General features: G+C 45.3%; 1 protein-coding gene across 4 annotated transcripts in view; it reads left to right on the top strand.

The window, feature by feature from the left end:
• The window catches only part of CFAP251 (cilia and flagella associated protein 251), a 91,867-nt gene that overhangs the window by 9,603 nt on the left and 57,113 nt on the right, over positions 1–25,151 (top strand). For all 4 annotated transcript variants that reach the window (XM_074402135.1, XM_074402134.1, XM_074402136.1 and 1 more), the window contains 5 exons: positions 3,120–3,260; positions 6,637–6,746; positions 17,256–17,367; positions 17,603–17,683; positions 23,329–23,406. In XM_074402135.1, coding sequence (XP_074258236.1) covers positions 3,120–3,260; positions 6,637–6,746; positions 17,256–17,367; positions 17,603–17,683; positions 23,329–23,406 — 522 coding nt within the window. The remainder of the gene's footprint in view (positions 1–3,119; positions 3,261–6,636; positions 6,747–17,255; positions 17,368–17,602; positions 17,684–23,328; positions 23,407–25,151) is intronic.

The raw sequence follows: 25,151 nt of genomic DNA, 5'->3' as shown, positions 1-25,151 counted from the left end.
TATTTGATTTCTGTAATTGTGAACGCTGCTCTGGTGGGGTTGTTCTGTTACCACGCAGTGAAGTCAGCCTCATGGTGACCCGTGAAGAGCTGTTATGGCTGAAGACAGGAGTCCTTTTAGGAATGTTCTCTTTTTATAACTTTGCCATTTCGTTAAATGGCAAAATGAATTTCCAGGAAGATGATCCTTTTAGGATTAACAAGTTTCCAAAAGAACAATTTCATTTGAATAAATCAGCTTTTAAGAAACAGCCAAATATTAAATAATTCTGTTCCTAGAAGTTGCAGCTTGAGACAATTATGATTCCATAATTCTACCACTCATACCCACACAATAAGAGATCTAAATATAAATATAAATTATAGGGAATGAGCAGATGGAAACAGGAGAGGATGGGGAATGAAGAATGTGGGAGAGAGAAATTGGCCACATTACCTGCTGTGTCTGTCTTGGGGAGAAGCAATTTAACTTTATAAGTATTGTTCAAAGATAAGAAAGGAAACTTACCAGATTTTGTTTCTATATTCCAATTTAATTCACTGATTCTTAGCAGCTCATCACTTAATCATCACTTTCAGCACTCTACTGCATTTGATTACTTGGCCCTAGTTAATTTTTTTAACACACTTTTTTTTTTTTTTTTTTTTTTTTGCATAGGATCTTGCTATGTTGCCCAGGCTTGAGTACAGCAGCAGAATCTTGGTTCACTGCAACCTCTGCCTCCTAGGCTCAGTTGATCCTCCTGCTTTAGCTTCCTGAGTAGCTGGGATTACAAGTGCACACCACCATGCCTGGCTAGTTCTTGTATATTTTATAGAGATGGGATTTCACCATGTTGCCCAGGCTGGTCTTGAACTGCTGGGATCAAGCAATCCACCCACCTTGGCCTCCCAAAGTTCTGGGATTACAGACATGAGCCATTGCACCCAGCCTAGATTTTATTTTCGAACAGTTTTAGGTTTATGGAAAAATTGAGCTCAGTGTACACAGGGCGTCCATATGTTCCTCTGCACATCCCTCCTCTCCCGGTGTTCCCTTTTATTCACATCCTGCATGAGTGCAGTCATCTGTTATCACCGATGAGCCAATGCTGGTCCTTATTATTAACCTGAGTCCATAGTGTACATTGGGGGTCACTCTGTGTCATGCTTCTTATGGACATGGACAAACGTACCCTGACATGTACCCACCATTCGAGTATCATACAAAGAGATTCATGCCATGAAGCCCCCATCCTCCACCTATCCATCGCTCTCTTCCTCCCCTGAGCCCTGGCAACCACTGATCTTTTTTTTTGAGACAGAGTCTCACTCTGTCACCCAGGCTGTAGTACAAAGGCACAATCTTGGCTCACTACAACCTCCACCTCCTGGGTTCAAACAATTCTCCTGCCTCAGCCTCCCAAGTAGCTGGGATTACAGGCACATGCCACCATGCCTGGCTAATTTTTTCTATTTTTAGTACAGGCGGGGTTTCAGCAGGTTGGCCAGGCTGGTCTCGAACTCTTGAGCTCAGGTGATCCACCTGCCTCAGCCTCCCAAAGTGCTGGGATTACAGGTGTGAGCCACTGTGTCCGGCCCCACTGATCTTTTTATTGTCTCCATAGTTTTGCCTTTTCTAGAACGTCATAGAGTTGGAATCATGTAATATGCAGCCCTTTCAGATTGGCTTCATTCACTTAGCAACGTGCATGTAAGTTTCCTCCATACCTTTTTGTGGCTTCATAGCCCTTTTTTTTTTCTTGCTGAATAATTTTGCATTGTCTGGATGTGTCACAGTTGGTTTATTCTTTATTTTTAAAAAATACTTTGAACACAAAACAAGTACATAAATGAACTAGTATTGAAGTAAAAGCCATAGTCAGACTTATAGTACTTACAATTTTTCATTTCATAAAATTTTAATTTTGGATTTATTCCAGGCAATACAGAATTTTTAATTCTTCTAAGAAGATTTTGTCTCCTGGGCAACAAGAGCGAGACTCCATCTCAAAATAAATAAATAAATAAATAAAAAGAAAATAGAAAAGAAAATCTTCAACAATACTTACAAATAACTTCCTATTTTTCCACTCCCCAGGACCTAGACTTTGTTCAGTACCAGACACACAGAGAGCACCTAAGTCATGAAATTCCATTTATTTTCTAAAAGCATGTAGAACAGACAAGTTACAGTGACGTCATTACATAACTTTATAAGACAGGCCAATAGGCTGGGAGCCCTGTCTCACGCCTGTAGTCCCAGCACTTTGGGAGGCTGAGGTGGGTAGATCACCTGAGGTCGGAAGTTCTAGATCAGTCTGGCCAACATGGTGAAACCACATCTCTATTAAAAATATAAAAATTAGCCAGGTGTGGTGGCACACACCTATCCTCCCAGCTACTCAAGAGGCTGAGGCTGGAGAATTGCTCGAACCTGGGAGGCGGAGGTTGCAGTGGGCTGAGATGGCGCTGCTACACTACACCTGGCAATAGAGCGAGACTCCATCTCAAAAAAAAAGAAAGGCAATTGCTTATTCAGCCTGGGCATTTGGTCCCTATGTACTACTTCTACTGGAAGGATAAAGGCTGAAGAGACAAAAGTAGACCAGTGGTTGCCAAGAGCTATGGGCAGCGGTAATGGGAAGTAACTTTTTTTTGAGATGGAGTTTCGTTCTTGTTGCCCAAGCTGGAGTGCAATGGCGCGATCTCGGCTCACCACAACCTTTGCCTCCCAGGTTCAAGCGATTCTCCTGCCTCAATGTCCCAAGTAGCTGTGCCACCACACCTGATTAATTTTTGTATTTTTAGTAGATAAGGGGTTTCACCCTGTTGGCCAGGTTGCTCTTGAACTCCTGACCTCAGGTGATCTGCCCACCTCGACCTCCCAGATTTGCCGAATCTGGACTTTCAGATATGTGAAATTATATAATACGCAGCCTTTTGTGACTGGCTTCTTTCAGTTAGCATCCCATTTTCAAGGTTCATCCATGTTCTGGCATGATGTTGAGGACTTTCTTAAAGTGGTTGCTCTTCGCTGGACTGTTGATGTGAAATTCTTCCCCTCTAGCAAGTTCCTGGAGTCCCGGCTCTGGGCTGAACACGCTGTAATGTCTTGCTGGTTTTCCCCTTGTCTTCCAGACCTTGACCTGGTCGTTTGGATGGAACAGTTCTCTTCCTGTTTACTATATTCGAGAGGAAAAGCAGAAAGTTCTTCTGTATGTTTGCGCTCACACTGTGATCATCTACAACGTTTTCAGGAATCATCAGTACCACCTTCAGGTATGCAGGGATTTTCTTTCTTTTTTTTTTTTTTTTTTTTGAGACAGTTTCGCTCTTGTTACCCAGGCTGGAGTGCAATGGCGCGATCTCGGCTCACCGCAACCTCTGCCTCCTGGGTTCAGGCAATTCTCCTGCCTCAGCCTCCTGAGTAGCTGGGACTACAGGCATGCGCCACCATGCCCAGCTAATTTTTGTATTTTTAGTAGAGATGGGATTTCACCTTGTTGACCAGGATGGTCTCGATCTCTTGACCTCGTGATCCACCTGCCTCGGCCTCCCAAAGTGCTGGGATTACAGGCGTGAGCCACTGCGCCCGGCCTGGGATTTTCTTTTCTTTCTTTCTTTCTTTCTCTTTCTCTCTCTCTCTCTTTCTTTCTCTTTTCTTTCTTTTTTCTTTCGAGATGGAGTCTCACTCTGTCGCCCAGGTTGGAGTACAGTGGCTCTATCTCAGCTCACTGTAACCTCTGCCTCCCAGGTTCAAGTGATTCTTCTGCCTCAGCCTCTGGAGTAGCCGGGACTACAGGTGCGCGACACCACGCCTGGCTAATTATTTTTAGTAGAGATGGAATTTCACCATATTGGCCAGGCTGGTCTCGATCTCCCGACCTCGTGATCTACCTGCCTTGGCCTCTCACAGTGCTGGGATTATAGGTGTGAGCCATTGCATCTAGCCTCAGGGATTTTCTTAACTGTAGGTAGAGGAGTTTTCTTTAACACGTGTGTGGTATTTTGTTTTGTATCTCAAGGGCTGACTTCATTCTATCACTGTGGTATTTTCTCACTCTCCTTGGCAGCTAAAGCCAATCCTGTGTTTAGAAACGCATGTCATTATTTATTGCCTCTCTGTTTCTAATCAGAGTGAACTTACAAAACAGCAGTTGATATTAATTTTATAGTTAGAAGAATTTAAAACATATGTATTTTTTACATTTCTGCAAAATGTGGACAGCATAGATCATGTCTCCACAGACGTAACACAAAGGGCAGCTATTCAGCAGGGATGCAGACCTCACAGGCACTTAGGCATCTCTCTAGTTTTCAAAGGGCTTTCATCTTATAACCGTACCGAGAAGTGGGTGTTAATATACCCATTTTACAGAAGAAGAAACTGAGGCTCAGACTGATTTCAGTGACTTGCCCAAGACTACTAGTAAATGATGACTCTACATCTCCTGACTTGAAAGTGTTAAGTAGGTCAGTTGTCCTTTTACCACTCCCTCCTTTCAGCAACTTTGCTCATTTCACCCCTCTCTCAGCCTCCCCTGCTTGTCTTTCAAGCCTGCCCTCCTTACAGTACTCAGCTTCCTTCATTCCTGAAATTTGGGACCTATTTCATTTTCTTTTTTCTTTTCTTTGTCTTTTTTTTCTTTCTTTCTTTCTTTTTTTTTTTTTTTTTGTGAGATGGAGTCCTGCTCTGTTGCCCAGGCTGGAGTGCAATGGCACAATCTCGGCTCACTGCAGTCTCTGACTCCTGGGTTTAAGCAATTCTCTTGCCTCAGTCTCCCGAGTAACTGGGACTACAGGCGACCGCCACAGTGTCCGGCTGATTTTTTTTAATTTTTAGTAGAGACGGGGTTTCTCCATGTTGGCCAGGCTGATCTCGAACTCTGACCTCAGGTGATCTGCCTGCCTCGGCCTCCCAAAATGCTGGGGTAACAGGCATGAGCCACCGCGCCTGGCCCTGTTTCATTTTCATCATTTACCTTTCCAAGCATCCTATTCCTTGGTGTCTGACTTTCCACCCATTGACCTGGCAAATGGTTCCATGTCACCCTTTCAGTTGACATGTGTTGCTACAGGAGCATCCTTGGTTATGCCTAGATTAAAATCACCACGAAGTATTTACCAAGGGCCCAGTCCATACTCAATGTTATGCCAGGGACTCAAGACGTCTGGGTGCAAAACTTCAAGAATTCACTCTCTGGAAGTCCAGAAATACGAGGGCAGAAATCAGCAGGCAGCTCCCTTTGGAGCTTCATTGAATGTGTGGCAGTGAGCACAGTGGTGATGGCAGCCAGAGAAGGGAGAGATTGCTGTGGGTGGGCTCGGATAGCCAGGGTGAGCAGGATGCTCAGATGTGCTGGCGTGGAGGGAGGCAGGAGCCCAGCCTCCCTAGGGCCAGAGGGCTGGGAGTGGCCTTAACCATCCATTATTTGTTCCACAAATAGTTATCATAGCCGCTGTGTTTCAGAGTATAGGTCTGTAGTAATGAACAAAATAGATGTATTCCCTGCTCTCATGGAGCTTCCAGTCCAGTATGGAGAGAAACATTGAATAGGTGAACACATAAATGATTACAAATTGTAACCAGTGCTTGAAAGGAGATGTGAAAACACTCAAAGAGAGAAAAATGAGGGTAAGGGAAGACAACATTAGACTGGGTGGGCAGGGGTGGAAGAGGTGCTGTTTCTGCTGAGACTTGGAGGATGAGAATGAGCCAGCCAAAGACAGTCTGGGGAAGAACGCTCCAAACAGAGAGAGCAACAAGTGTTCAGGCCTTGTGTGTGGGGCCTGGAAGGAAGGCTCGTGTGTTTGGCGCACAGTGAGAATGAGAGAGGGAGGGAAGAGGGGCCGTCTCCCAGGAGGGGGCGCTGCCATTTGTGTTTCCAGAAGATTCCTCTCTTGTGTGCACGAAAGGATTGTAAGAAGAGTGGAAGCAGAGGCCAAGTATGGTGGCTCATCCCTGCAATTTCAGCACAGGCCAGGGCAGAGGAGGCCGAGGTGGGTGAGTTGCTTGAGTCCAGGAGTTTGAGGCCAGCCTGGGCAACATAGCAAGATCCTTGTCTCTAAAAAAATTTAAAAATTAGCTGAGGATGGTGGCATGTGCCTGTAGTCCCAGCTCTTTGGGAGGCTGAGGTTGGAGGATTGCGTGAGCCCAGGAGGTCAAAGCTGCAGTGAGTCAAGATTGTGTCAGTAAACTCCAATCTGGGTGACAGAGTGAGACCCTGTCTCAAACAAAAAGAGTGGAAGTATAGAGACCAGTGAGGAACTTTTTGCTCCAGAGCTGCTGAGAGCCCTGAAGTGAGCAGTGCTCTAGAGAGAAGGGGCTGGCAGCGTGACTCCAGAGTGGCTGGGGGCAGGCGAGCCCAGATATTTATCCTCCACTTGGGTTGGGAGTGGCTGCCTGCCTTGACCTCGAGGAGCCGCTGTTCACGTGGGGAGCTTATCTTTCAGGTGTATGGAGGGAGAGAAAGTTTGAAAATCACCCACTAGGAGGTGGAGAAACCCCCGGGAAGGCCAGTGGGAACAGAATTTCCAGGCAGATGAGCGTTGAAAGGAGCTCAGCTTTGTCTGTGGGGCCCCAGTCTTCACTGATGGTAGCTGAGGCTGGGCCGCATCTTGGGTATTTCAAAGCGTTTTCTCTCCATTTCCATAGGGCCACGCCAATATTATCTCCTGCGTCTGCATCAGTGAAGACAGGCGGTGGGTCGCCACAGCAGACAAAGGGCCAGACTGCCTGGTCATTATATGGGACTCCTTCACAGGGTAGGCTTCGTGTAGTCACTTCCTTTCTCCCCTAATTTTTGTAGAGTGTCTGCCACTGTGACTAAGCAAAGAACGAGTAATGCCAATGCCTAGAAATAGGGTTTGTCGGTGTTCTGCAGTAGACTGGCCTTACGCTGACTTGCACCAACCCAGCACACACAAGCTCAAAGCATAACCCAGATGGCAAATCTGTCATTTACAGTGAGAAACATTACTTGTACAAGGTCAGATTTTCTAGTGGCTGGTCACGCTGCCTCTTCTGGGCAGTTCTTTTATTTTTCTTTTATTTTTAATTGCATTTTAGGTTTTGGGGTACATGTGAAGAACATGCAAGATTGTTGCATAGGTACACACATGGCAGCATGATTTGCTGCCTTCCTCCCCATCACCTATATCCGGCATTTCCCCCCCTGCTATCTCTCCCCAACTCCCCACCCCGCACTGTCCCTTCCCTATTTCCCCCCAACATACCCCCGTGTGTAGTGCCCCCCTCCCTGTGTCCATGTGTTCTCATGGTTCAGCACCCACCTATGAGTGAGAACATGCGGTGTTTGATTTTCTGCTCTTGTGTCAGTTTGCTGAGAATGATGTTTCCAGGTTCATCCATGTCCCTACAAAGGACACAAACTCATCATTTTTGATGGCTGCATAATATTCCATGGTGTATATGTGCCACATTTTCCCTGTCCAGTCTATCATTGATGGGCATTTGGGTTGGTTCCAGGTCTTTGCTATTGTAAACAGTGCTGCAATGAACATTCGTGTGCATGTGTCCTTACAGTAGAACGATTTATAATCCTCTGGATATATACCCAGTAATGGGATTGCTGGGTCAAATGGAATTTCTATTTCTAGGTCCTTAAGGAATCGCCACACTGTCTTCCACAATGGTTGAACTAATTTACACTCCCACCAACAGTGTAAAAGTGTTCCTATTTCTTCACATCCTCTCCAGCATCTGCTGTCTCTGGATTTTTTAATGATTGTTCTGGGCAGTTCTTAATGGTCACTCCCAAGTGTTCCTGTCGATCCCTGCTCCCCGTTCCATATGTTTCTTGTTGAATACGTTCGATCTGCTTGCCTACCGTGGTTTTAGGTATGGTAATGCTGGGAGGCTTTCCAAAGCTGCTGTTTCTCTGCAGTCCCTCTCTAATTCTAACAACCCACCATTGCCTCTTTTCTTTTCTTTTTTCTTTTTTTTTTTTTTAGGACAAAGTCTCACTCTGTCACCCGGGCTGGAATGCAGTGGCGCAATCTCGGCTCACTGTGACCTCCACCTCCTGGGCCCAAGCGATCCTCCTGCCTCAGCCTCCCGAGTAGCTACAGGCACCTGCCACCACGCCCAGCTAATTTTTTGTATTTTTAGTAGAGGCGGGGTTTCACAGTGTTACCAGGATGGCCTCGATTTCCTGACCTCGTGATCCGCCTGACTTGGCCTCCCAAAGTGCTGGAACTACAGGCGTGAACCACTGCGCCTGGGCGCCTCTTTTCTTTTATCATATACTCGGGGTCTCGCTCTACTGCCCGTGCTGGAGTGCAGTGGTGCAATCATAGCTCACTGCAGCCAGGAACTCTCAGGATCAAGCGAGTCTCCTGTCTTGGCCTCTTGAGTAGCTGGGACCACAGGCGCATGCAGCCACACCTGGCTGACTGTTTTTTTTTTTTTTTTTTTTTTGTAGAAATGAGGTCTTGCTATGTTGCCTTGGTGGGTCTTGAACTCCTGGCCTCAAGAGATCCTTCCGTCTTGGCCTCTCAAAGCACTAGGATTGCAATCATGAGCCACCTCGCCTCGCCTCTTTTTAAATAATTTATTTTATTATATTTTTGTTGAGATGGGGTCTAGCATTGTTTCCCAGGTTGGCCTTGAACTCCTGGGCTCAAGCCATCCTCCTGCCTCAGCCTCCCAAAGTGCTGGGATTACGAGTGCGAGCCACTGCACCCAGCCTCTCTCTCTCTTTTTTTTATTAACAGACTTTTATTTTTAGAACAGTTTTAGATTTATGGAAGAATTGGGAAGATAGTACTCAAGATTCCCATATACCCCATACCCACATTAGTTAATCTTACGTTAGTAGGATCAATTTGCTATAATTCATGAACCAATACTGACATTATTATTGACAAACATCCAGGAGACCACATTTGATTTAGCTGTGATGTCTCCTTAGGCTCTTCCTGACTCTGGCAGTTTCTCAGACTTTCCTTGTTTTTGACGACTTTTGACAGTTTTGAGGAGTACAGGTCAGGGATTTGGTAGGGTGTCCATCTATTGGACTGCGTCTGATGTTTTTCTCAAGTTAGCCTACCAGCCTTTGGACACACTGTGGAGTCTAAGAAAGGAGTTACAGTGGCCTTCTTTTTTTTTTTTTTTTTTTTTTTTTTGAGACGGAGTTTCGCTCTTGTTACCCAGGCTGGAGTGCAATGGCGCGATCTCGGCTCACTGCAACCTCCGCATCCTGGGCTCAGGCAATTCTCTTGCCTCAGCCTCTTAAGTAGCTGGGATTACAGGCACGCGCCACCATGCCCAGCTAGTTTTTTGTATTTTTAGTAGAGACGGGGTTTCACCATGTTGACCGGGATGGTCTCGATCTCTCGACCTCGTGATCCACCCGCCTCGGCCTCCCAAAGTGCTGGGATTAAAGGCTTGAGCCACCGCGCCCGGCCACAGTGGCCTTCTTAACCTGGGGTAATAAGGCATGCTTGCTTTGATCTAGAAACCAGGCTAGGTGGTGAGGGGCGATGGACAGCCACAGGCTCTCTGGCACTGGAGCCAGGTCCGGAAGGCCGGGATTCTTACCCTCCTGGTATCTGCTTCTGTAACTCACTCTCCTCCTTCCCTGGCTGGAGGCAGACTGGATGGAGGGTTTCTCTGGTATCAAGGTCGTCTTCCTTTATTGCCTTTCTTCCTAACTCATAAAATTCCGCTTTTCTGGTCTCTTTTCTGTTACTGCATCAGACAAGGAATGGTGGAATTTCCATGGGCTGGAGCAGTGCTGCTCAAAGTGTGGCCTGCAGGCGGAGCTGATCAGACAGCCGGTCCTGGGCTATGTGGAACAGAAAGTACAGCAAATGCGAGGCGGTCTTTGGAACGTTTATAGCAATTTGTTCTTGCTATGATATTTTTATTTTGTAAAAGTATTTGATCTGGGCTAGGTGCAGTGGCTCCTGCACTTTGGGAACCTCCCAGCACTTTGGGAGGCTGAGGCAGGAGGATCACTTGAGGCCACGAGTCTGAGAGCAGCCTGGGCAACATAGTGAGATTCTGTCTCTACAAAAAGTAAAAATTTAGCCATGTGTGGTGGTGCGTGCCTGTCATCCCAGCGATTTGGGAGGCTAAGGCGGGAGGATGGCTTGAACTTAGGTGTTTGAGGCTGCAGTGAGCCATTACCGTGCTGTCGCACTCCTGCCAGGGTGACAGAGCAAAACCCTGTCTCAAGAAAAAAAAATACGTATTGGCCCGCAATGGAACAAAAATGTCTTTCGCCACAGATAGTTTGTGTAGTGCTGGGCAAGAAGATGCCTAGGCAGTTGAGGGACACTGGGGGGCTGAGTATGCCACTTTGTGTGACAGCTCTCAAGCAGAAGGCCGGTTTATCTATCGAGGACATTTGGATTGGGGCTGGAAGTTTGGACTGTGGGGTTGCGGCGTGGTGTAATCGATAGGAATGCAGTAAGGGTCCACCAAATGAAGGGAAGGAACTGTGGGGTTCAGGGCAGGCCTGGTGGGAACAGAAAGCACGAGCCTGCAGCAGGTGGGTGGGTGGGAGGAAGGTGGTGATGCATGTCCGGCCGTGTTGGCCAGGTGGGATTAAGAACAGGGAATGTGGCCGGTGGTGGCTTGCCTGGGTAGGAGAATTGGAAGGGGAGAGGGGAAGAGGCCCTGGGGACTTCAGGGTGACATGAAAGAGCAGGTGGCAAGAGGAAGGCGTGAGTGTGGGCTCTGCCATCCTCCTGGGCTTCCATGCCCGCTTGGCCATAGTCTGCTCTGTGACTTGGAGGCCCAGAGAAGAAAGTGACTTTTCCATTTGTGAAAAAATAATAATGACACCTACTGTTTTTTTACTTTCCTTGGGCTACTGTAACAAATTACCTCGAATGACGTGGCTGAAAATAAGAGGAATTTACTTTCTTGCAGTTCTGGAGGCCAGAAGTCTGCAACCAAGGTGTTGGCAGAGTTGGCTCCTTCTGGGGGCTATGAGGGAGAATCTGTCCCAGGCCTCTCCCCTAGATTCTGGTGGCTACAGGTGACCCTTGGTGTCCTTGGCTTGTGGACGCATCCCCCCAGTCTCTGCCTCTTATCTTCCCATGGCATTTCCACCATGCACCCATCTGTGTCTTCTTGAGGACACTGGACATTGGATTTGGGACCCACCCTAGTCCAGTATAACCTCATCTTAACTAACTACATCCACAGAGGCCCTGTGTCCAAATAAGGTCATATTCTGAGGTTCTGGGTGGGCCCGCATTTGGAGGGACCATTACTTACCGAGTAGACCCAGTGTGCAAGATGTCATGAGGCTCGCTAGAGCACAGTACCCGGCCCACGATAGAGGATCCTAGATGGGTTCTCTTTCTTAACTCCTGGTCCAGAGGCAGAGAGCAGTCAGATTCACTGACAAGATTGTTTGGGCCCGGTTAGTTGGGTGCGTGGGTGGGGAGCTGGGAGAGTTCAGCGAGTGAGTCCAGATTCATGAGGAGGTTAGGAAGTTGTGTTGAATGCTCTAGAGTGGGGGACATAGGAACTGCTTTCCCACATGTGATCAGTGACCTCCAGGGGTCACATTGCTCAACCCCGATCTTCATCTGACTTGACTTCTCTGTGGCGTCTGACACTTCATTTCCTGTGGCTTCTCTGATTTCACATCCCTGCAATAGATGGCCTTTGTGTCTGGCGTCTTTCACTTAGCCTTGTGCTTGAAGGTTCATCTGTGGTGTGGCACATGTTGTTTCTGTGGCAGAATCACATTACATTGTATGGATAGCCCAGACAACGTATGGTCTTTCATCTGGTTTTTTTGAGACAAGGTCTCACTCTATCACCCAGGCTGGAGTGCAGTGATGTGATCACGGCTCACCACAGCCTTCACCTCTGGGGCTCAAGTGATCCCCCGACCTCAGCCTCCTGAGTAGGTGGGACCTACATGCCACTGAGCCTGGCTAATTTTTTTTTTTTTTTTTTTTTTGTAGAGACAGGGTCCTGCTATGTTGCCTGAACTGGTCTTGAACTCCTAGGCACAAGTGATCCTTCTGTCTTCACCTCCCAAAGTTCTGGAATTACAAGTGTGAGCCATTATGCCCAGCCTATCTGTTATCGTTGTTGTTGTTGTTGTTGTTGTTGTTGTTTTTGAGACAGGATCTTACTCGGTTGCCTAGGTTGAAATGCAGTGGCACAATCTCGGCTCACTGCAACTTCTACCTCTTGGGCTCAGATGATCTCCCATCTTAGCCTCCCAGGTAGCTGAGACCACAGGTACACACCACCACATCCAGCTGATTTTTTTGTATAGTTTTTTTAGAGATGGGGTTTTACCATGTTACTCAGGCTGGTCTCAAATTCCTGGGCCCAAGTGATCCACCCAACTTGGCCTCCCAAAGTGCTGGGGTTACAGGCATGAGGCACCACAGCTGGCTCGTCTGTTTAATTTATATTTAAAAAAGATTTTAGTACATTTTAATAGAAAACTGTTAATGAAAACCAGGCCAGGTGCAGTGGCTCATGCCTGTAATCCCAGCACTTTGGGAGGCTGAGGTTGGTGGATCACTTTAGGTCAGGAGTTCCAGCCAACGTGGTAAAACCCAGTCTCTACAAAAATACAAAAAAATTAGTCAGGTGTGGTGGCACATGTCTGTAATCCCAGCTACTCGGGAGACTGAGACAGGAGAATTGTTTGAGCCCGGGAGGCAGAGGTTGCAGTGAGCCGAGATCGCGCCATTGCACTCCAGCCTGGGCGACAGAGCGAGACTTCATCTCAAAAAAAAATTTTTTTTTTTAATGAAAACCAATACATTTTCATAGAAAGCACTGGCTGCCATCTCCAATCCTACTTTTCTTTCTAGAGGTAATCAATTTGTTATATTTCCTTCTAAAACATTTGCTATTGTTTTAAACAGGCATATATGGATAGCTTCATGTTGTTTTTCTCCACAACATTGTTAGTGAGAGCTCTTCCCAAACATAAAGCTGATTGGGTTGCCCCCCTGATTAAAACCCTTTAGGGACTGCCCTTTGTCAAATCAGCTTATGCTACAGGGAACATGCACACTGCATTAGGGCTGTGCAGACGCTTCCCCCAGAAAGTGAAATGCCTGCTGCCTGCAAGAGTAGCCATCTGCAGTTGCTACATGGTCTCAGCTGCAAGTAGTGGCACATCCGACTTAACCACAGGGAAAGCTGTTAGCTCATGCAGTAGGAAATCTGCAGTCGGCTGGCTCGAGGGTGGGAGTCCTTCAGGTGTGTCTTGTCTCTGAAGCCTTTGCTGACCGACACCTTCACCAAACAGAGCTGCCCCTTTATGATGTTGATCCACTGTATTCTTCTTGTGAAACTGTCTCTCTATTAGACACAAAGCAACGTGAGGGCGGTGATTTCTTTTTTTAATACAAATTACACAGTAAAGCATATCTGTGATTAATAATGCAAATGCTATGTTAATATGAGTTTTGTGATATCCCAAGTGATTACTTTGGGACCCAGAAAAGATTATTCAGAGGCCGTTTTGGTTTTAGAATTAATATTCATTTTATTAGTCATAAATTAAAAACCGTAGTTCTTCCTCCAGTTTTTCACTCAACTTAAAAATCTTATTCTGTTTATAAATCCAGCATATTTTTGCATTCACCTTTAAGGAGGGTTTGATGAACGTTTGGCCCCACTTACAAATTTTGTTATTAACTCCTTTTAAACATTTTAAACTGCATTTTGAAATTTAAGATATTCAGTTTCATTAAGTTTTTTTAGCAGTCTGATTAACAAACAAATCCTTCATGGTACTTAAGTAATTACTGCAAATCTAGTAAATTAGACATAAATACGGTAAGTCTTAAGTTCTCTTAAGTGTTCTAATATTGTTTATAAACCTAATACGATTTCAACTTAAAATCACAAGTCTAAATAAACTATGTATTTTAAATTAACATCACAAATCGAATCTGTTAGCAGTGCTGGTAGGTCAAATTCACTTAAACATTACAAATTCCTAAAAAATGAACAAATTCTCTTATCACAAATATGTTAATAATGCAGGTCTGACTGACTTCACATCTTCTCTATATTCAATTCCAAGTATCTCCAGGGATAAGATCATTTTCTCACTAAGGACTTCACTGTGTTATTTTCAATATTTAGGGATTGCCTTCCCAGGTGAATTGTCAGGGCCACTTGTCAATTGTCAGGGCCAATTGTCAGTGGGATGAAGTTTCTCAAGTGACAGAAAACCACAGAAGTCCTCAGCTGGGACACAGACTGGATGTCAGCCAGTTGGGATCCTGGTGTGACATACAGAGATACTGAGGCCTGTTTATCTTCACTGTGACGAGGACTCCATAACCAAAAAAAAAAAGAACCACACAGCCCAAGTTCCTGGTTTGTCTTGCTACCATCCACTTTTCATTTTAGTGGGAGTCAGTGGACGTCCCCCGACCCAAACATTACCACTTCCATCTTCGCTTCCACTGCTTCTGCACGCTTTGGCTCCCTTAGATACTTACATTTCATCTAAGTCTGTGTATTTCAAGGCTTTGTCAGAATTATACAGCTCTAAGGTCTTGTCAGTAACACAATACGGAAGTATAAGAGCAAAAAATAACAGCTTCTCCTCACCTAAACCCCATCTCCAGAGAAACCATTGCTTAAAGTTTGGACTCTATTCCTCGAGAATTTTTTTGACACACACACAGACAGACAGACAGACACACACACACACACACACACACACACAAAATTAGGATGATGCTATTGTTTTGCAGTTTGCTTTCTTTACAAATTTGAGTCATTTTCCCGATATACCTCATTCTTTTTGAAGGCAGCAAAATTTTCTTTTTTTTTTTTTTTTTTTTGAGACGGAGTTTCGCTCTTGTTACCCAGGCTGGAGTGCAATGGCGCGATCTCGGCTCACCGCAACCTCCGCCTCCTGGGTTCAGGCAATTCTCCTGCCTCAGCCTCCTGAGTAGCTGGGATTACAGGCACGCGCCACCATGCCCAGCTAACTTTTTGTATTTTTAGTAGAGACGGGGTTTCACCATGTTGACCAGGATGGTCTCGATCTCTCAACCTCGTGATCCACCCGCCTCGGCCTCCCAAAGTGCTGGGATTACAAGCTTGAGCCACCGCGCCCGGCCAAATTTTCATTTTTATATATTTAATTAATTTATTTATGTATTTATTTAGAGATGGAGTTTTGATCTTGTTGCCCAGGCTAGAGTGCAACAGCGCAATCTTGGCTCACTGCAACCTCTGCCTCCCAGGTTCAAGTGATATTCCTACCGCAGCTTCTCAAGTAGCTGGGATTACAGGTGCCTGCCACCACACCCAGCTACTTTTTTGTATTTTTAGTAGAGATGGGATTTCACCCTATTGGCCAGGCTGGTCTTGAACTTCTGACCATAGGTGATCTACCTGCCTTGGCTTCCCAAAGTGCTGGGATTATAGGCATGAGCCACCACGCCGGCCTCATTTTTATTTTCATTTTTTTTGAGACAAGATCTTGCTCTGTCACCCAGGCTGGAGTGCAGTGGCATGATCTCGGCTCACTGTAGCCTTAACCTCCTGGGCTCAAGCAGTCCTCCCACTGCAGCCTCCCAAGTAGCACGTGATACCATGCCTAGCTAATTTTTGTATTTTTGGTAGAAACAGGGTTTTGCCATGTTGCCCAGACTGATCTCAAACTCCTGAACTCAAGCAGTTTGCCCACTTCAGCCTCCCAAAGTGCTGGGATTACCGGCGTGCAACACTACATCCAGCCTAGTTTTTTATGTTATAGTTATGCTATAATATCTTTTTAAATAATTCATCTATGGGGCCAGGAGCGGTGGCTCATGCCTGTAATCTCAGCACTTTGGGAGGCTGAGGTGGGTGGATCACCTGAGGTTGGAAGTTTGAGGCCAGCCTGACCAACATGGAGAAACCCCGTCTCTACTAAAAATACAAAATTAGCCAGGTGTGGAGGTGCGTGCCTGTAGTCCCAGCTACTCGGGAGGCTGAGGCAGGAGAATTGCTTGAACCCAGGAGGCAGAGGTTGTGGTGAGCTGAGATCGCTCCATTGCTCTCCAGCCTGGGCAACAAGAGTAAAACTCGGCCTCAAAATCAGTCAATCAATCAATCAGTCAATCAATCAATCAATCAATCATGTCTGGTATATTAAGGGACATTTGTGTTGCTTGATTTTTTGCTATTAGAGCAATACCACGATGACTACGAATTTTCATTGACCTTTTTTTCCTTTTTCCATGATTTCTCTAGGACAAAGTCATAGGAGTGGAGTTACTGGGCTGTCGGGTGTACGTACTGAAGATTTTGATAGATGCAGCCAAATTGCTTCTAGAGAGGTGGTGCTTCTTTGCATTCCCACCTGTGTAGGAGAGTGCCCGATTCCCTGAGAGCTGGGATGTTGTTCTAGTCATCTTTTCATATTTACATCCTTCCTGCCAGTCACAGCCTGGCACAGAATTAGTGCCCCGGTAACTAGTGAATGCGAAACTAGAGCTCATGAAGAGAGCAAACAGCAGGGCCATTGCCCTGAGTTAGGCCTGACTATTGCTGTTGGGGTTAAATTCGCATAACATAAAACTGAGCATTTTAAAGCGTACGGTTCAGTGACATTTAGTATATTTACACTCTTATGCAACCATCATCTTTGTCTACTTCCAAAACATGTTCACCACCCCAGAAGGATACCCTGCACCCATTATCTGTCTCTATGGGTTTGCCTATTTTGGACATTTCATCTGCGTGAAATCATCCACAATGCAGCTTTTGTGCCTGGCTTCTTTCACTCAGCATCATGTTTTCAAGGCTCATCCATGTCATAGCAAGTGTCAGTGCTTCCTTCCTTTTTTTTTTTTTTTTTTTTGAGATGGAGTCTTGATCTGTCGCCCAAGCTGGAGTGCAGTGGCATGATCTCAGCTCACTGCAACCTCTGCCTCCCAGGTTCAAACGATTCTTCGGCCTCAGCCTCCCGAGTAGCTGGGTCTACAACAGGCACGTACCACCATGCCCAGCTAATTTTTGTATTTTTAGTAGAGATGGGGGTTTCACTATGTTGGTTAGGATGGTCTTGATCTCTTGACCTTGTGATCCACCCACCTCAGCCTCCCAAAGTGCTGGGATTACAGGCATGAGCCACCACTCCTGGCCGATTCATTTTCTTTTATGGCTCAAAAATATTCCACTATATGGATAGACCACATTTCGTGATGTTTTGGGGAGGTTTGAGCTGAGCTCAGACCTGCCCTGGGCCTCTCTGGGAAGCCAGGGAGACCTCAGCAGGCATCCCTCCCCGTCCTGTTTTGCAGTATTCCTGTGCACACGATATTTGACAGCTGCCCCGAAGGGAACGGTATCAGGGCAATGGCCATGGCCCACGACGCCAAGTATCTGGCAACCATCTCAGACGCTGAAGTCCAGGTAAAGGCCCTTTGGATCAGCCTCAGTGAGCTGGCCGATCCGTCCAGCGTGTCCACATGGGCAGCTCTGTTCAGGCTGTGTGATGTTTGTGACACTCTCAAAAGACCAGACTCCACAGCACAGAGTCCGGGCCTCTGTCCTTAGTTGCTTGAAGTTTCGGAGTCACAAGAGGTATAAGTTACTTCAGCAGACTTCACAGACCTTCTCATGCCCCTCTCTCCGCTGTCCCCTTCAGAAGGTATCCATCTGGAAGTGGACTTTGGCAGTGGAAACGCCAGCGTGTACTCTCGAACTGCCCAAAGAGTATGGTTTTCAGGTGAGTTCAATTTGAGCCTGTAAACATCAACCTAAAGTTATATTGATGCCAGGCCAGGCTGGATGTGGTGGCTCACACCTGTAATCCCAGCACTTTGGGAGGCTCCAGTGCAGGCGTCCCTAATCTACGGCCCGCGGGCCGCATGCGGCCCCCTGAGGCCATTTATCCGGCCCCCTGCCGCACTTCAGGAAGGGGTACCTCTTTCATTGGTGGTCAGTGAGAGGAGCACAGTATGTGGCGGCCCTCTAACGGTCTGAGGGACAGTGAACTGGCCCCCTGTGTAAAAAGTTTGGGGACGCCTGCTGTAGTGGGTGGATCACTTGAAGTCAGGAGTTTGAGGCCAAACATATATAATCCCGATTTCCTGGGTCTCTGCTCTCTGCTGTTGTGACTTGTCTCATGCATCCTTGCATGCTTCATCTGTCATGCATTTATCGAGTATGTGTTCTGTGCCAGGCACTGTGATAAGTACATACCTGGCTTGCAGGATCAAACCAAAATAGAGGATTTGAGTGACTAGACTCATCCAGGCACATAAGGTTACGCAGCCTTACGTCCATCTTCTTTCCTTTCCCTGAAACACTACTCTTACCCCTGAAAAAATTTTCTTCCTCCTTAAAGTTGTGCCAACACAGTAGCCACCAACCATATGTGGCTATTTAGGACAGGTCTCTTTATTGCTGCAAAAAAATGCCTTTGGGGTTCTGATAGAGATTACATTGAATCTTAGATCACTTTGGGGTGGTATCATCATCTTCACAGAATTGTCTTCCAATCCATAAGCATGGGATGCCTTGCCATTCATTTATATCTTTAATTTCTTTCAGGAATGTTTTGTGATTTCCACAGTTCATGTCTTCACCTCCTTGGTTAAATTTATTCCTAAGGATTTTTTGGTTTTTAATGCTATTATAAATGGATTTGTTTCTTTTTTTTTTTTTGAGACGGAGTTTCACTCTTGTTACCCAGGCTGGAGTGCAATGGCGTCATCTCGGCTCACCGCAACCTCCGCCTCCTGGGTTCAGGCAATTCTCCTGCCTCAGCCTCCTGAGTAGCTGGAATTACAGGCACGTGCCACCATGCCCAGCTGATTTTGTTGTATTTTTAGTAGAGACGGTGTTTCACAATGTTGACCAGGATGGTCTCGATCCCTTGACCTCATGATCCACCTGCCTCGGCCTCCCAAAGTGCTGGGATTACAGGCTTGAGCCACCACGCCCGGCCCGGATTTGTTTTCTTAATTTCCTTTTTAGATTGTTCACTGCTAATGTATAAAAAGGCAGCTGACTTTTGTGTGTCAATTTTGTACCTTGCAACCTTGCTGTGTACACATGGTGACCTAAATTTAAAATGATTAAAATGCAAAAAAAAATTTTTTTTGAGAGACAGGGTCTCGCTGTTTTCCAGGCTAGAGTGCAGCGTCACGGTCTCAGCTCACTACAGCCTCTGCCTCCTGAGCTCAAGCAATCCTCCCACCTCAGCCTCCTGAGTAGCAGGGACTACAACAGGTGCACACTATTGTGCCCAGTTAATTTTAAATTTTTTTACAGAGACCGGGCTTTTCCATGTTGGCCAAGCTGGTCTCCAACTCCTGGGCTCAAGCTGTCTCCCTGCCTCAGCCTCCTAAAGTGTTGGGATTATAGGCATGAGCCACCACACCCAGCCCTCTTCTTGCTCTGCTTTCTTCTTGGGTATTGGCATCTATTTCCAAGGCTGTTTACTTCCAAGCTATATCCTGAAATCTTCCCTCTCCTCTCCACCTCTATTGCCACGATCCTAGTCCAGGCCACAGTCACCCCTGCCTGCACCATCTGGCCAGCTGGTCTCTCTGCTTTCACTCTCGCCTCACTCTCTAACAATCTTCCCACAGCAGTCAAGAGTGTTATTTTTAAATAATTAAAATATTATATCACTCCCATACTTAGAATCCTTCAATAACTGCTCATTGTCCTCCGAATAAAATTAAAATTCCATAACATGGCCTCCAAGGTGTGATCTGATTCCTCCATCCACCTCCCAACACATACCATCCTGATTATTAGTTTGCATTTTCTAGAATTTGCTACGTAATAAATGGACTCCATTTGCAGAGAGCTTTGTTTTTTTTCACTCAGTTTTGTTGTTGCATGTGTCAGTATATTCCTTTTTATTGCTGAATAGTACTGCATTGAATAGGTACATCATAGTTTGTTTATTAATTCACTGTCAGTGGACGTTGGGTTGTTTCCTGGTTGTGGCTATTAAAAATAAAGCTGCTGTGAATGTTCATGGACAAGTGTTTATTTTTGAAGGATATTTTCCTTTGTTATAGAATTCTAGAGTGGTAGTATTTTACTACCACTCTAGCGTGAAATCATCCACGATGCAGCTTTTGTGCCTGGCTTCTTTCACTCAGCATCATGTTTTCGAGGCTCATCCATGTCATAGCAAGTGTCAGTGCTTCCTTCCTTTTTTTTTTTTTTGAGATGGAGTCTTGATCTGAAGTACTTCGTATCTTCAAGGATTTGATTCTGTTGTCTTCTGGTTTCTACCATTTATGTTGAAAAGTCAGCTGTTGCCAGGTGTGGTGGCTCATGCCTGGAATCCCAGCACTTTGGGAGGCCAAGGTGGGTGGATCACTTGAGGTCAGGAGTTCGAGACCAGCCTGGCCAACATAGTGAAACCCTGTCTCTACTAAAGATATAAAAAATTAGCTAGGTGTGGTGGCGCGCACTTGTAATCCCAGCTACTTGGGAGGCTAAGGCAGGAGAATCTCCTGAACCCGGGAGGTGGATTACAATGAGCTGAGATCACACCATTGCACTCCAGCCTGGGTGACAGGGTAAGACTCCCTTTAAAAAAAAAAAGAAAAGTCAGTTGTCAATCCCTATTTTGAATGTTGTATATCTCTCTCCTTGGCCCCCAACTGCTTTTACAGCTTTTTATTTGGTTTTCAGCAGGGTTTTTTTTTTTTTTTTGAGACAGGGCCTCACTCTATCACCTAGGCTGAGGTGCAGCAGCACAGTCACAGCTCATTGCAGCCTCAACCTCTTAGGCTCAAGTGATTCTCCTACCTTAGCTTCCCAGATAGCACCACCACACCAGGTTTTTTTTTTTTTTTTTTTTTTGTAGAGATGGAGTCTTGCTGTGTTGCCCAGGCTGGTCGCAAACTCCTGGGCTCAAGTGACCTTCCCACCTCAGTCTCCCAAGGTGCTGGGATTATAGGCATGAGCCACTGCTGCACCAGCCTCAGCAGTTTTTCAGTGATGTGTCTGTGTGTATATGAGTATGTTGTTAATTTTTAAAAAGCGTATCCTTTAGGATTTTTTGAACGTGGGATGTTATATCTCTTCTCAGTTTTGGAAAATTCTCAGTCATTGTCTCTTTACACATTTCTTCTGCCACATTCTTTCTTTCTTCTCCTTCTGGGTCTCCAATTCCACATAAGTTAGACCTTTTTTGGTCTTGTCCCACTGGTCTTTTCTTTTCTGTATTTTCTATCCTTTCATCTGTTTCTGCATCAGTCTGGAAGCAGAAACTATATAATTTGTCTACTATAATATGTCTTCCTTTCCTACTGACTAGTGCTTTCTTTGGCTGTGTCTAAATTTTTGTTAAACTGTCTATTGAATATTTTAAATGATTTTTTCAGGTCTAGAATCCCCATTTTTTTTTTTTTTTTTTTTTGAGATGGAGTTTTACTCTTGTTACCCAGGCTGGAGTGCAATGGCGCGATCTCGGCTCACCGCAACCTCCACCTCCTGGGTTCAGGCAATTCTCCTGCCTCAGCCTCCTGAGTCGCTGGGATTACAGGCACGTGCCACCATGCCCAGCTAATTTTTTGTATTTTTGGTAGAGACGGAGTTTCACCATGTTGACCAGGATGGTCTCGATCTCTTGACCTCGTGATCCACCCGCCTCGGCCTCCCAAAGTGCTGGGATTACAGGCTTGAGCCACCGCGCCCGGCCTAGAATCCCCATTTGATTCCTTTTTTAAGTAGAGTTATCTTCTGTGAGACTCCATCTTGTCCTCTACTTTCCTGCATGTTCATCTAGTGATTGTACGTCTGTGTCTAATAACCCCAATACTTGGATTTCCTGCGGGCTTCTTTCTGCCAGTTGCTTTTTCCCCTTGGTTTTCAGTCATTTGGATGTCTTTTTTTTTTTTTGAGATGAGGTTTCGCTCTGTTGTCCCCGCTGGTCTTGAACTTCTGGCCTCAAGCGATCTTCCTGCCTCAGCCTTGCAAAGTGCTGGGATTCTAGGCGTGCACCGCAGCACCTGGCCTGGATGAATCTCTTTAATATGCCTGGCTGTTTTTTACTAAATGCCTGATGTTGTGTTATTTAAAGTGTGGACATAAATTTGAGGCTCGAGATGACTTCCTCCAAAGAAGACTTACTTGTGCTTCTTAAAGGCACCTGGCAGAGGGGTCAGCTTAATCAGATCAGAGGTGGTTTGAGGCTGGTTTTCAGGCTTTCTGAAGTCTGCTTCATGCGCTTGCTTTTGCCAGTTCCTTGCCCTACCCAGGCTTTTGTGCTGTTCTGGTATTAATTCTCAAACACTGGCATTGGTAGTTGACACTCCTGTGGTATGTAACATTCATAAAATGTTCGGAAAATGATAGATAAGGAATAGGTGTGGAGACAGGGTGGAAATGGCAGAAATGGAACTTCAAAAGCTTTTCTCCAGCTGGCCCCTCAATGCTGCCCCCTGTAGCCTTTCACCGCAGACTGTTGCCACCCACCTCCCTTGCACATTTCAAACACATGCCCCATGGCTCCCCAGGAAGAGCTTGCTTTGTTGTTCTTGCTGTGATTATTTGGTTTCTGTATTTAAAGTTTCCCTCATGTCCATAGTTTCTGCAGGGTTGAGTTTTGGGAAGGGAGCCAGCAGCCCATGCTATTCACCATCTTGGCAGGAATTAGAATCCCCGTTCAATATCTTGCATTCATTCCAAGATATCGTGTGGCCCTGTCAAGTTTAGAAATGTATATGCAGCACTGTTTATCTAAAAGGACACAGAATAAAGGTTATTGGTGAATATGGGTTTACTTTTGCTTGTTCCAGTTTATTTTATTGTTACCATTATTTTAAATTGACCACTGTCAGAAAAGCTTGTTACATCCGGGTGCAGTGGCCCACACCTATAATACCAGCACTATGGGAGGCTGAGGCGGGTGGATCAGTTGAGGTCGGGTTCGAGACCAGCCTGGCCCACATAATGAAACCCCATCTCTACTAAAAATACAAGAATTCACCAGGCGTGGTGGCATACCCCTGTAGTCCCAGCTACTCAGGAGGCTGAGGCAAGAAAATTGCTTGAACCCAGGAGGCAGAGGCTGCAGTGAGCTGAGATTGCACCACTGCACTCCAGCCTGGGTGACAGAGGGAGACTCTGTCTCAAAAAAAAAAAAAAGGGAAATAAAAGCTTGTTCCAATTTATAGATGATGAATTGTAATAGATAAGACTGGAAAATAAACACATTTGACACTATTTATTTTAATCAACAGTATTTAAATGCTGTTCCTATTTTTTATCAAATGCCATATCTTTTGTTTTATATTCCTACTCATTTGTTTTAATTAAAATTATTTAATTTTAATATTCAGCTTAACCAGAAACAGAAAATTTATCATTAATATATTTCCATACTTTATATTTCAGAACTACCTTACTTTTAACCCAAAAAACAATAAAGAATTGGTGAGCAATAGTAAAACACAGGCAATATATTATGCATGGGTAAGTAGAAATATTTTGATTTGTTTTAAATGTGGGTACAAGTATGTATTCATTCTTCAAGGACAAATGTTTCAGTAATGTAACAAGATAGTATCTCTACTTAGGAAGCAATGAATATATATTAAAATGTTTTTATTTAATTATAATATTTATTTAATCCCATTGGAAATTAGCATATTAAACCAGAAGCAAATAATTTAATTTTATTTATTTCATTTTATTAAAGAAATTAGGCAAATGTTTATTTGAATTTATTTAACAAGAGTGAAATATAAGTTTTGTGGTTTTTTTGGAAACGAGGTCTTGCTGTGTTACCCAGGCTGGTCTTGAATTCCTGGGCTCAAGTGATCCTCTCACTTCATCCTCGTAAGTAACCGGGATTACAGGGGTGAGCCGCCACACCTGGCTCTAAAATATAGGTTTTTTGTTTTGTTTTGTTTTTTGTTTTTTAAACCTAGGACTTTATTCCTTTTAGAAAGATATTAGCAGCGCCGGGCGCGGTGGCTCAAGCCTGTAATCCCAGCACTTTGGGAGGCCGAGGCGGGTGGATCACGAGGTCAAGAGATCGAGACCATCCTGGTCAACACGGTGAAACCCCGTCTCTATTAAAAATACAAAAAATTAGCTGGGCATGGTGGCGCGTGCCCGTAATCCCAGCTACTCAGGAGGCTGAGGCAGGAGAATTGCCTGACCCCAGGAGGCGGAGGTTGCGGTGAGCCGAGATCGCGCCATTGCACTCCAGCCTGGGTAACAAGGGCGAAACTCCGTCTCAAAAAAAAAAAAAAGAAAAAAAAAAAAGAAAGGTATTAGCAAACAGATTAGTGATATATATTGACACAGGGGCAAAATCATGAGAATAAAAAACATGGAGGCTGGGCACAATGGCTCATGACTATAATCCCAGCACCATGGGAGACCAAGGCAAGAGGATCACTTGAGGCCAGGAGTTCAAGACTAGCCTTCACAATATAATAAGACCTCATCTCTACAAAAAATTAAAAAGAAAAAAATTAACAGGGCATGGTGATGCATGCCTGTAGTCCCAGCTGCTCAGGGGGCTGAGGCTGGAGGACTGCTTGAGCCCAGGAGTTTGAGGCTGTAGTGAGCTGTAATGGTACCACTACACTCCAGTCTGGGCAACAGAGTGAGACTCTGTCTCAACAAAACAAACCACAACAAAACAAATAACGTTCCAAGTTAAACACGGAATAGCTATGTGACTCAGCAATTCCAGGGTAAGATGTGTAAGAACTGAAAAGAAGCATTCAAACAAATACTTCTACACAAATGTTCACAGCAGCAGCACTATTTGTAATAACGAAAAGGTAGAAACAAACCAAATGTTCATCATCTGATGATTATGTAAACAAAACGTGGTCTATCCATACAATAGAATGTTACTGTATGAAGTACTGATACATGCTGTGACATGGACTAGCCTTGAAAGCATGATGCTCAGTGAAAGATGCCAGACATGAAAGCTACATGTTGTGTGATGCCATTCCTATGGAATGTCCAGCATAGGCAAGTCCACAGGTACAGAGTAAACTGGTGGTTTTCAAGGCCTGGGGAGAGACAGAGTGGCTGCTTAATGGGTATGAGATTTCCTTTTGAGGTTATGAAAATGTCTTGGATTGGCCAGGTGCAGTGGCTCACGCCTGTAATCCCAGCACTTTGGGAGGCTGAGGCGGGTGGATCACAAGGTCAAGAGATCGAGACCATCCTGGCCAACATGGTAAAACCCC

Source organism: Saimiri boliviensis, chromosome 7, assembly GCF_048565385.1.
Source record: "Saimiri boliviensis isolate mSaiBol1 chromosome 7, mSaiBol1.pri, whole genome shotgun sequence".
Taxonomy (NCBI): domain Eukaryota; kingdom Metazoa; phylum Chordata; class Mammalia; order Primates; family Cebidae; genus Saimiri; species Saimiri boliviensis.
This window is presented reverse-complemented; position numbering and strand designations above follow the sequence as displayed.